Raw genomic sequence first — 13506 nt, forward strand, 5'->3', positions numbered from 1 at the left:
GGCAGTATGATCACAGAACCCGTTCTCGACCACTGTGCTTCATTTTTAGGGTGACTGACGTAGGTCTCACCCACTATCCGCACAAAAAGGCATGAAACTAGAAAGAGAAGGGCAAGCTAAGGCTCACTCCAGCTGATTTCCCATATTTCTAGATAACTACTAGGCAGTTTGGATGTGCTCCCTTACCTCAAACTCAACTTTTCAAACCCAAACTCATTTTCATCTTCCTCCAAACCTGTTCTCCCAATTTTCAAATTTCAGGCAATTCTCCCAGTCATCCAATTCAGAATTCTGTAATCATCTATGGCCTTTCTCTTTTTTAAATTCTACACATATCTACTTACCAAGTCCTGTCCTTTCTTCCTTAGATGTATCCTTTCCTTTCCAGTTTCACTGTCGCTATTCTAGTCTCTGATCACTTCACATCTGGCTTAATAGAATGGTCTTCTTATCTTATAGACTACAGGTTTTCATCCCCTTGAATCCATCTATATCCCACAACTAGTTAAATACTTCTAAAATCTTTTTCATCATGACATTCTCTTGCTCAGAAGTCTAAAATGGATACTCATTTTGCTTACTGACTCAACTCATGACACCATTTAAAGTCCTCAATACTAAATTCTACCTTGCCTAAAATAATGGAATTCTTTTTAAGGAATTTTAAAGAAGTAGAAACCAATTCACAAAGGTAGCAGCTTAACCATAGTAACTCAGTTAGTGGCCAAATTAGGACCTGAAGCCGGAGCAATGCTATTCACATGCCACCCTTGTCAATTCTCATCTCCCAGTCTTCTTCAACCTCTCTCAGTCATGTTAGTCTTTTCATAGTTCCTCAAACTACCCCGATTTCCAGCCCCACTTCCTTTTGTTTCCATTCTCTCAGCTTATCTGAAAAGCATTCTCCCCTCCATTCTCTACTAATGAAAATTCTACCCATCCTTGTTAAGTTCTAGTTCAAACCCCAATTTCTTGCATCATACATTTACTGACACCAGTTTGTAACAGCTTCTTCCTTTCCTGACCTCCTAGAGTATTTAGCGTCAACCCACACTTTTCTATATTTGAACAAAGTTGATATGGTTTTCAACTATCTTGTATCCACAACAAGACTGCAGTTCTTTTAGGGGAAGGGATAGTTCTTTTCTACTGCTTACAGCATCTATTGCTTATGTCATCTAAGGCCTGACTGACATACTTATTTGGACTACCTTTGACCCGTAGCCAGGGAACATACTTCATTCCCAAGGATTGATTGCAATAGATCAGTTGTGAAAATGTTTTAGGATAAAGCAGCCTCTTGGTGTCATCAAAAAAGGGATATAGACTGAGCACCAAACTTGCCTCCTACAAGTCCCCATGAAATTCTTTTCGTTTTTAAAGAACAGAACATTAATAACATTGGCAATCCCGAAAGAGTATCTTCAATGGATCAAAAATTTTGAGTAATTCCTAGCAACTGGAAGGCATATGAAACTGGAGTGATGGAGACATAGCAGAAGACACCAGAGCCCAAGGAGAGTAAGTGCTCGTTTTCCCAAAGGAGCCTCAGAGATACAACAAGCAATTACAGGATGATAAGGAGGGTCAGCCATTAAAGAACTTGTAATCAAAGCAGCTAGAACCATGGAGTCTATCCTCAAAAGCAGCTGGCGGTAAAGACATTTGTGTTCAGACTAGCTCCTGAATTCTACTCTCTAAACAAGGTACACTAGCTCCCTGGGGAGGGCTCCCAGGGAGGGAAGAGAAACTGAGAGAGAAGCTGAGCAGGGCTTCAGACAGTTCCAGACTGCCCCCACCCAACACCAAAAAAGGACAGGAGGATTAAAAACCTGTAACTAGGAAAGAAATAAAATGAATAAATGAATTAAATAAAATAAATATAAAATATTTATTGAAATATTTATAATGAAATAAAATCATTCAATTTCCCCCTGAGAATGTCCTACTTATTTTGACAACTGTGGGGGTCCCAGTCTGCCTCTTTGCTCCTTACTAAGATGCGTTGTAGGCAAGGTGCCTATAGGCAAGCCTAGCCCACTTCATTCACAAGCCCTAATCAGACCTCCCATTGAAAGGAAAAGCCTTTCAGGGTAATAGACATGCAAAAGCAAAGGAACCCCACATAAGCTACCTACACTATCCCACCGGGTCCTTCACTCATAAATCAATAACCAAGGCTCTCCAGACATTTGAGGAAAATCGATAGCATGAGGGAAAAAGACCAATTTTTAAAATCCAACTTGTAGACAAAGCACAGTCAACTTCAAGAATCAAATATAAATGTTATAGATCTTAACAAAGCAAAAATAATTTGATTAACAAACTAGAACTGAAAAGTGAGAAGAGAAATGGAAGGAAGGCTAGGTGTACTAATTTCCTCATGTTTTATTAACAAAGAGTCAGTAGGCACTGTCTGAGGTCGGCACATTACAAAATAAGAAGAACATTAAGTTAAAAGCAAACACACAAAGAACTAGAAATAAAATAACAAAAAATCAAGAGGCAGAAGCGGGAGAGGAGGTTTGAGGAATCATCCATCATAGAGGGAGTCAACAGATACTGTCCAAGGTACATCAAACAAGCATACTTCTATTCTATAGAAGTACAGAATCCAAAGTTATTATGGTACCTACAGAAGAAACCGCAACAAGTGGCTGCCTCTGGGGAGCTGACATAGGCGTTAGGGTGGGGTGGAAAAGGCTTTTACCTTTTATTGCATACCCTTCTATTCTTTTTTATTTTTAGCCATATGCACCATCTGTTGTAATTAGAAGAAAAAAAACCTAGTCTAATTTTTTAAGTAGCATGGCATAGAAGGACCAAAGGAATTAAGGTTTGCTACTTATGAGTTAGGTGTTCTGATCAAGAGACCTAAACCTTGCCAAGTCTCGGTTTCCACAACAGCAAAATATGGACAAATGTCTTCCTCCCCTGCAGGAGGAGCCAATTTAAGGAAATAATGTGCATGAAAGAGTCTGGTTCAGTGCCTGATGTATTTCTCACTAAATATTAATTAAAGATTGTTTAATCCCTTTTCCTTCCTTGAAGATGCTACCCCAACCACCAGCACAGCCACCTCCAAGGTGTTGGTCTCAGAGAAAGAAAGCTCTCTTTGGAATTCTGTGCCAGGCTACCATGCCTTCCTCTAAAATCAAGTTGGTCAGCCCACTGTCTTAAAGAACCTTTGCTTTTCGATTTTTAAACTCTAAATTCACCCTTTGGCTCAGGTTGCAAAGAGAAGGCACAACTGAGAACAGGAAGCTATACGCTGGGACTTCTCCAAACTCAAAGACTGCAGGCCAAATCCACATATACACAACAAGGAAGACAAGCCTGTCATGTGCCTAAATTTTATGAGATATGATGCTCTGCAAAAGCCAAAAACATCTTTCCCACTGGCCTGGTGCTGATACTTGAAGATCTGTGAGTGGGGATTGAACTCCCTTGAGTTAGGGCACTGCCCCTATTACATGCAAATATTCCCAGGATAATTTATCAGAGCTTTTCAATGTACTTAACTGAGAGTTTGACTTGAAAGGGAAGAGGCTCTGAAAACAGGTTCAAAAATGGAACAACTACCCACAGACAGCAGTCTCAGGAAGGGGCACTGTGTAGGCAAGGAAGCCACAGCATTAGGATCCTGAGGGACCACAGAAAAGTGCTGGAAGTGAAGGTAGCAGGACACACAGAGGATATTTTTTCACCTACTTCAAGTTGTTGCCTAGTGCCATACCTGGTCACACATTTGCATATGCAGCCCAAGTGCAATGGCATAGTCTTGCTCACCCTGCTTTTCAGCTGCAAGGGCCAATATGATAAATGACTCTAGAACAGAGCTTCTCAAACTTTAATGTGTATCTGGGGATCTTGTTAAAATGCTAATTTTAGGAGGTCTTGGCTGGGGACAGAGGTTCAGCATTTCTAACAATGTCCTAGGTGTTAATGATGCTCTTGGTCTGCAGACCACACTTTGGGTAGGAAGGGGCTAGAAAATCCCCTCCTTTCCAGTGCAATATCCACTATTCTAACCCCTGGCTCTCATCAATACCCTTTGAACCAAAAGTGACAGTATCCTAGCTGGGGAAGAGGCCAAACATAGTGCGTTTGAGAGCAGAGCATGGTCCTTGGAGTCAGATAGACATGAATTCAAATTTCAGTTCTGCTACTTAGTAGCTATATGACCTCGAGCAAATCACTTAATCTCTCTATCCCTGAGTTTCCTCAATTGTCAAATAGTGATAATATCTACCCCACAGAGAGACCGTCAAGATTAAAAATAAATAATGCAGCAAACACTAAGCTTGCGCCTTCCCTAGATGGTTTCCTTACCTTAATCCATCCTGCAGTTAACTGCCAGGACAATCTCCCTCAAATTTGCATCCATCACATCAGTATACTGCTTCAGGGATATCTTTATGACCACCAAATGAAAGGTAAACTCCTTAACTTAACTTGGTGTTCAGCTCCCACTGTCCAGCATGCACTTATCTCCAAGACTCCCTCTACTCTTCCTGTCAACATCACCTCTGGTTTTCACCCATAAAACCTATCTTCTCCAGGCAAATCAGCTCTGTGCCACCATTAAATTTACTAATTGTGAAATGTAGACATAAGCATTTAAGAGATCTAGGGAACTTCTAAGCAACCACCTGGTCCACACTCTTCATTTCACAAAGCAGAAAATAAAAATCCAGAGAGGCTAAAAGACTTGGCATTGAGAATAAAATTATTATCAATCAGTATGAAAACCTAGTTTGGGGACTTTATCCAAATGTTCCTTTCAGCATCTCTTCCCACTTTCTATCCAGCAAACCTCAGGGAACATGCAAAACTCAAATAAAAGGCGTTTTTCCCACTCATCAAGCCATGCTGTGGTGGCATCCCAGGTACAAAATGGAGGAGGATTGGCACAGATGTTAGCTCAGGGACAATCTTCCTCAAGCAAAAAGAGGAAGATTGGAAATAGATGTTGGTGTAGAGCCAATCTCCCCTCCTCCACAAAAGGTCCTTTTCCTCCACAATTTATTCCACAACCTCTCAAAACATGGGCATAAAGTTTATGCTTTGGTTTATTCAACATGATGCCAAAACATATTTCAGTCAACGAATTAGGGAGGAAAATCAAAGAAACCAATCATTTGCTTTGGTATAGACCAAGTCAACTGAATATTGTAATACATACTAGTTACTAGTTTTGGAATCTGCTTTACCACAACATAGATTGCTAATTACCTTATTTTAGGGAATTTTCTTCTCTTCCCATCTAGATTACACGTCTCTTGAAAATAGGAACTTTGTCTTATTCATCTTTGAACTCCTCATTGTCCTGTCAAGATGTCTTTCTCCCTTCTTCAAGTACTGCGCAAATACTGCTAATTTACTGTATTAAAGCCATATTATTTTTTCATAATGTTGAATTAACCTTTGCAATCTTTCTTATCTAGTCTGCTTTGTTACAGTCTTATTTGACCACTTTCTTCTATGCTGATGTATTTTCCCATTCAATGGCATAAAACTGAGAAAGATGATTCTCAAAGGCTATGTGTTTGTATTTATTCATGTATACCTTTGTATAATAAAAATATTTCATATCTGTGTATTTTATATCTCCAATCACACAATACATATCTTGAGTGTTAAAAATATGTCTTCTACTTTTTATCATTTCCCAAAACTATAACACCTCACTTCTACCAAAGTACTTGAAGCTATGCTATACACATTACAGAAGGACTAAAATAACCATTGTTCTTATACAGCTGTAACACGTACAAGCTAGCAATATGGTATACTGAACTAATCAAAAACTATAAACTATAAAACTCCTGGAAGATAATATTGGTAGTACACTCTTTGACACTGAACTAAAAAGGATCTTTTCAAATACCATGTCCTCTCAGACAAGGGAAACAAAAGAAAAAATAAACAAGTGGGAATTCATCAGACTAAAGAGCTTCTGCAACACAAAAGAAATTAGTATCAAAACAAAGAGACAACCCACCAATTGGGAGAAAATATTTGCAAAGCATATATCTGACAAGAGGTTAATCTCCATAATATATAAGGAACTCACACAAATGAACAATAAAAAAGCAAACAACCCAATCAAAAAGTGGGCAGAGGATGTGAACAGACATTTTTCCAAAGAAGATATACAAGTGGCCAATAAACACATGAAAAGATGTTCAACATCACTAGTCATCAGGGAAACGCAAATCAAAACTACACTAAGATACCATCTTACACCTGTTAAAATGGCTATAATCACTAATACTAAAAATAACAATGTTGGAGAGGGTGTGGAGAGAAGGGAACCCTCACACACTGCTGGTGAGAATACAAACTGGTGCAACCATGATAGAAAACAGTATGGAGATTCCTCAAAAAACTAAAAATAGACCTATCATATGACCCAGCCATCCCACTACTGGGTATCTACCCAAACAATTTGAAATCAACAATCCAAAGTAACATATGCACCCCTATGTTCATTGCAGCACTATTCACAATACCCATGACATGGAAGCAACCAAGTGCCCATCGACTGATAACTGGATAAAGAAGATGTGGTATACATATACAATGGAATACTACTCAGCCAGAAAAAAAGGAGAAATTCATTCCGTTTGCAATAACATGGAAGGACCTAGAGGGAATTATGCTAAGTGAAATAAGCTAGTCTGAGAAAGACAAACACCAGATCATTTCACTTATATGTGGAATATAAATAAGTACTGGGACAAAGAAAACAGTTCAGTGGTTACCAGGGGAAGGGGGTGGGGGGCACTGGGGCTGAAGGGGAGCACTTATGTGGTGACAGTCAAGAAATAATGTATAACTGAAATTTCACATTGATGTAAACTATTATGAACTCAATAAAAAAATTTTTTAAATAAAAAAACAGAAACCACACGTGCAATAATACATCTTATGTACACAAAGAAATATGCAAGTTGCAAACTAATATAAAAATTCTCAGAATAAAATACAAAAATATGATTTTAAGTATCAAAAACCATATCATACTACAAGAACTGATTAGAACTACACCTAATTTTACACACAAAAAATCTCTCAAAAGTTTGATGTGTAATGTATAAAAATTTACACATTAAATTTATGTGTATGTATGTGGATGAGTTTATCTGTAAGCTTATTTTAGATGCATTCTGAGAGTTCATTATTTATAGGCATCCAGGAGATAATCCTTTTTAAAGAAATCCTTTGGAATAACTGATTTATATGTTTTATAAATCCAAATTTTCATACACTGGATTTTCTTAAAGAAAGGTATACCAAAAAAGAAAAAAAAATCATTATTTAATATTATTAATTATGATCAAAACAGCTTAGCCTTTTTTCTTAATTCCCAAGCTTTAAAAAATAGTTCCATTCCTAAACCAATATTTTTCATATAGATCTATGACCCTGCAATGCTCACAGTTTTCAGTAAACTACGTTACTTGGAAATGTTTAGTTAGGAAGATACCGGGACAATAAATGACTGTTTTATATCCTTAGCTTCATTTTAGCCTTCCTATATTCACACCCTAGAGGTTCCAGATTCTTATCCACAAAGTGATTATGGTCTAGGACTGAATCAGATTTGTAACAAATGTCCACTGGGATCCTTTGACCTATCATCGATGGGCAGAGCCAATATATGTCTTCTGGCTCGCTGAATCCTTTCACCTTACCTCAGGGACTTTCCACAATGCTATATGGTTAGAAGCTTCCCTTCACAAACGGCGAAAATGAATGAAAAATGATTTCAGAGTAGAAAAATGGAAACCCAAGTCATTATATAGTGTCTTAAGGCTACCCTGCATTTACCACCTTAGTGCCCAAGCAAACATTCTAACACATGTATAATAAGGGATATTCTTCTTTAAGGTTTTGAATTTCATTCTCTCTAATTTTATCTGATTATTGACATGCACCATTTATATTAAACTTCAATATATCTAGTCACACAATAGCATAAAACTTCTAACAGTGATCTACAATAGTCTAGAAACCATTACGATTTGTTTTAAATTTTCCAGAAAAAAATAAAGCACAAAGCTAATGAAATTTCTAATAACTATGATTTTTTATAAATATTACCATATCAAAAACTAACAACAGTCATAAAATCATTTATAAATAAAATACAGGCTTTTCCTCTTTTTTTTATAAGGTAATTTAGCATGTTATTCTCTCCTTTTTCTGCAACTGGTCTTAAAATGTATTTCCACTCAAAAAATAAAAATAAAAAATGTTTCCAAAGAGAGAAAAGAAAAAAATTACAAAGTACAATGTTTTTGTGCTACAAGCTATACAAAAATCTGTCACCATCTATGTTACACTTCTAGTCATTAATAAAGTACTTTTTTTCAATGCACCACTCAAAAATCAATTATATCAACTCTTTTGTATAGAGAAGCGGCACACCTTTCAGGCAACTAGTATTAATGAGTAGACATGACTATAGAATCTCCATCTGTTTCTCTGACAAAGCTGTGGCTACTCTACTCTCTCATTGAAATTCCATTAATCTGGTGTACCAAGGTCCAATGTGAAAATCAAAACTCCATCTAACCCTTTATCAGCTCACAATAACCTACAAGTGAACTCTGCCTGTTAGCATGCAGCAAGTTATGATTTTGCTATCAATCAGGCAGTTGGCCAATAAAAAAAAAAAAAAAAAAACGCAGGCTGGAAACAGTGTCTGGCAGGGTTTGGAGACTTTGTTTTTGTTTTCTGTTTTCATCCCCTTTCAATTTCTATAGGGTGTCTGGACCTTGTGAGATTATGCATTATTCTCCTTGGCTGTGATTTAATTGCTACTAGCAATCAAGTCGAAGCATCACTGAAGTGTGCTTGAATTTCATTAGAAGATATAACTTATGCTACTTTCCTACAGTACCTAATAAACCATAAAGAAACCAAAACACATATGGCTTGAGGGAATAGCTGGAAAATTAGGTAGCCATTTGGGAACTGAGTGAACTTTTGAACCAGAGGAACAGAGAAAAAGAAATATTAAAGGAAAAGACAGACTTAGAATGCACACAGAGATGTGCAGGTTTGACCTTCTCAGTACCTTGAAAATTACATTAGCATTATGAAAAATACATATCATGTTTAGAGTTTATAATCCATCAATGTTCAGATACTTTGTTAGTGCCTACCATAAGGTAAAAGTCAAAAGGACAAAACAACAATCTGATTTGACAAAAGGCCTTTTGTTGACCTGTGCTAATTTGGTTATACTTATTGTTAAATGCATTATCTTTTTATAATTAATATATCATTAGACTGAGGTCACATAATAAAGGAAAATTTATTCAGCAAAGGAAAGAGAACACATACAAAATATAAGTTGCAGGGAGAAAAAACTGATATGACTAGATGATACTTTAGAGCAGAAATGAAAAGTCCAAATGGTAGTTTTAAAATTAATTTATAATATTCTTAGAAAATGTGAAACTACCAAAAATGGTTTTATATACCAAAAATGAATAATACTAAAAGTTCAATTTTCAATCTGCTTATGAATTGCCTACACAAGCACTAATGAAAATGCACCAATATTTAACAAAAACAATGTTATATATAAGTTATTACATAATAGTCAAATATTGATAAAGTAACTCTTTAACAATAAATCTTTTTCATGCTATATGTCCTGTATATTTGGTTATGAAAAGCAAACATATGATAAATTATTTACTCATAAGACAGAAAACAATAATTATGTAAAGGTACTATAATTTAAAAACAATTCACTTTTTCTCGCAAATCACTGGCTCATAGATATTGTTGGATTTTTAGGTTGAAATTTTTTTTTAAGAATGCACATAATGCACCCTTCTACATCAAAATATTTATGCTATTTTGAGAAATTCCAAGCATATATATTCTATGAATATATTCTCTGTGTGTATGTGTATATATATTCTCGAGTATAAACATTCTGTCTCCATATATGTATACGTACACACACATACTCATTTCCACCTACCAACACTTTATTTTTGCACTTTTATTTTGCTTTTCTGCAAAATATCATTGTACTGTGTCTGAAAAGTAGTTCGACTCAAACAGTAATTCATTGTTTTGCCTAAAAACATTATTTCATTAATTATAAAACATCTTCTAGTAGAAATGCTTTTGAAGATCAGGTTAGAAAGGGTAATACTCTGTTTCAGATAGTAAGTGTGACTGAAGAGAAATGTGCATCTTTTTAAAAAACAGGGAATATAAGAGAAAGAAATCTCTTCCTTTAAAAAATAGAAATTAAATGTTCACCAAAATGTAAAATTCAACATAAAACGGACATGATTATTATTGCTACACATTGTACAAAGTTCTGAATATAAAAAAAAGATTGTGTTGTTCTGAATCAGTGGTTAGAATGTTTATCACTTATGCATGTACTTGACTTATCCCTGTTCTGCAATAGACATAATTTTATACCTCATAAAAGCAATTTATGTTTCCAAAGGGAATAATCTGGGTAACATAAAATGTGGAGTGCTCTGTTGCAGGAAGCATATTTTCATTCAGCAATTGTATTTAGAGATGGAACTGCACAGTTTGATCATCATATAGTAGCAGAAGGCATTATTCATTTCTATGTCTATGTGAAACTTTGAGTACCACAAATTAATATGCATGGCAAATTTATCAATACACATTCTTAATTTATAACTATATATCACCCTTAAAAAGTCTCTATAATGCGGATGTACTCCACTGGCTATTAACAGAGAAAGCACACACTACACTAAAAACAAGTTTCACAACTTTGGCAAGGTTTTGAAAATTACTAAGAGATAAAAATTAACTTCATACTAATTCAATGAATACAAAACACTGTAATATTACTGCATAATGTGGGGTATTTTTAGGTGACAGTAAAAAAAAAGAAAATGGGCATTAAAAGAAGCATTTGATAAAAACTTGTCTCAATGCGAGAAGGCAATGTAGGAATAATTAATTAAATATTTTATGAACTCATTTTGTATAAAGTTTTCTGAAAAAAAGAGATCAAAAACCTTTTTCATTATTTATAAAATAAATAATACAACAAGCTATTAAGCAGTACAATAAAATTAAGCAAGAATCTGATAATATTAAATTAACCAACAAATTTACTAATAATATTCATATGATGATGCAAGCACTCTCCTAAAGACTTTAGTAAAGAAAATTTCCTGGGAAAAGAAGGAACTACATACTTAGGAAAACCACTAGAGAGAGCTCTTCTGTTCCTTAAATGGTTCTGGTACAGGTAAGATAACTGAAGCCTCTGCATTTATCTGCTTTCTGACAAGACCTCTACACATTGCATTGTTTTGCGTTAGAGTGTCAAGAGGCATATTCTATGGGAAAATGTCACATACCATCAGAAGGGACTTCATCATCTTTATCATATCTTTCTGAGGCTAATGAAATAGTGTCTGGAGGCCCAGCAAAAGGGTCATCATATTCGTCCCCATCTTCTGCATCACCTATAAAAGAGTCACAGAAAAGTCTTTTATAATTTGCCATCTTAAAAAAATGTTACTTTGTCAGAAGAGGTAAATTTGACTATTAAACTCAGTCACTGTCATAGAAAAGGAAAGAAAATTTTTTGAACTAGGTGAAAACAGGTCTTATTTTAATGTATATCAACTGTGATTTAGATACAGTAAGAGTTTTTGAAGGTCAGTATACAACTGCCTATTTCCAATACAAAAGGATACAGGTTCTAAAATTATGGTGGTCTCTACAAAGATGAAGACAAAAAAGTAGAAGAAGGGTATGCATCCAAAACAAGCAAACAAATCCAAAATAAGGATAACAACAACAGAAAAGCACAACAGAGAAAATAATTCAAGTTAATACCATTTACCTACTCAACAATTTGAAAAATTATGATGAGAAATTGATAATTCAAGACATATTAACATTTTATGTTTCCATTAAAAATCACAGGATGTGGGGCCAGACGGATGGTGTGGTGCTTGCACTCATGTGCTCCAGTTTAGCAGCCTGGGGTCCGTGGTTCAGATCCCAGGTGCAGACCTGCACACTACTCATCAAGCCATGCTGTGGCGGCATCCCACATAAAGTAGAGGAAGACTAGAACAAATGTTTGCTCAAGGACCAGCTTTCTCAAGCAAAAAGAGGAAGACTGGCAACAGATGCTAGCTCAGGGCCAATCTTCCTCACACACACACAAAAAAAATCACAGGATTACATTAGAGTAAATCAAAAATACTCAGTTGCATTTTCAAGAGCAGGAATCCTTTATGGGAAAAACTGCTTTAAAATTTATACAAACCTTTTAAATTCAAACAAGGTGATTTATAAACTAGACACTTTCAATTTTCATTCAATGATACACAACCACTCTTTTAATGTTCTAACTAGTTTTCTACATGATTTGCAAATCCTAGGTTGGTTGGTTGGTTTGAAGTAACTTACTCCCCACAATAAAATCTGTGGGCTGGGTTTTTTCCACATATTCACTTAGAATAACTTTTTTAAAAAGAGAATGAATCAGATATTTGCTAGCCCAGTTATATATAAGCACTCATTTTTCACCCATATTCAATGAAAAAGAAAAATGTATGCTTATTACTATATCAATTACCTAACTGTTAACAATTCAAGTTACCTGTTAACAATTCAACAGAAAACCAGCTACCTCAGCATGCTGAAAATCTCCATAGGAACCCTAGAGTACCTATAGTATGACTTTTAGACCATAGTTGCTGAGCAGATCCAGATAAACGCTACTAGTCTCTCCAAAAGGATATCTGCATCTGCTGACATCCATTTGATAGGTAGAAACCTATTTTTCACCATCTTTTTGGTAGAGGAAATAGCCTCTTTCAAGATAATGCTGTCAATGTAATTTTAAAAATCAATATTCATCTCTATTTCTTTATAATTCTGACATTTCATCAGTATTCGTCATCCTCACCCTGAAAGTAAAGACAGGGACATCTCCCATCAAGACAATAAGAGCAGAACATAGAGATGACTATCTTGTTGTCCTTCGTGATTCTACCACTAGGGCTACCATACATGGTGATGTTTCTTCCCCAACTAAAATGCCAAGGAACACATACAAATACTGCTCATTCCTAAGATCTTAATTTCTTTCTTTCAAGATGTTCAAAGCACTTTTCAAAACGTTCAGTGATCCCTTACAAAATTTATTTTATGCAAAGAAGAGTGTTCTGATTTCAAATATGAGGTAAGAGAGAACCTCATAAAGTGCTAGTAAAAACCTGTTTGAGCATGCAACGACAGCTCATAGACTATATAACAGTAAAGATCACAAAATTCTCAGTTACTCGTAGTTCCTAGAGTACCCTTATATTCTTAAGAAAGTAAGAATTTTTATGGTATGAATTTTCCAAAAATATTTCATATCATGAACTATAAATCTTTTTGTGAAAACAAAAGTATTAGGATACTTCAAATACATCACCATAACTTAGCACTTAGCATATTACACTACTA

The 13506-nt window shown here is 35.4% G+C and overlaps 1 protein-coding gene across 1 annotated transcript in view; it reads right to left on the reverse strand.

Moving 5' to 3' along the window:
- Positions 1–13506, reverse strand: part of SKAP2 (src kinase associated phosphoprotein 2) — a 169456-nt gene that overhangs the window by 139455 nt on the left and 16495 nt on the right. Inside the window, exon 4 of the mRNA XM_046670360.1 lies at positions 11394–11501. Coding sequence (XP_046526316.1) covers positions 11394–11501 — 108 coding nt within the window. The remainder of the gene's footprint in view (positions 1–11393; positions 11502–13506) is intronic.

Source organism: Equus quagga, chromosome 8, assembly GCF_021613505.1.
Source record: "Equus quagga isolate Etosha38 chromosome 8, UCLA_HA_Equagga_1.0, whole genome shotgun sequence".
NCBI classification, from domain to species: Eukaryota; Metazoa; Chordata; class Mammalia; order Perissodactyla; family Equidae; genus Equus; species Equus quagga.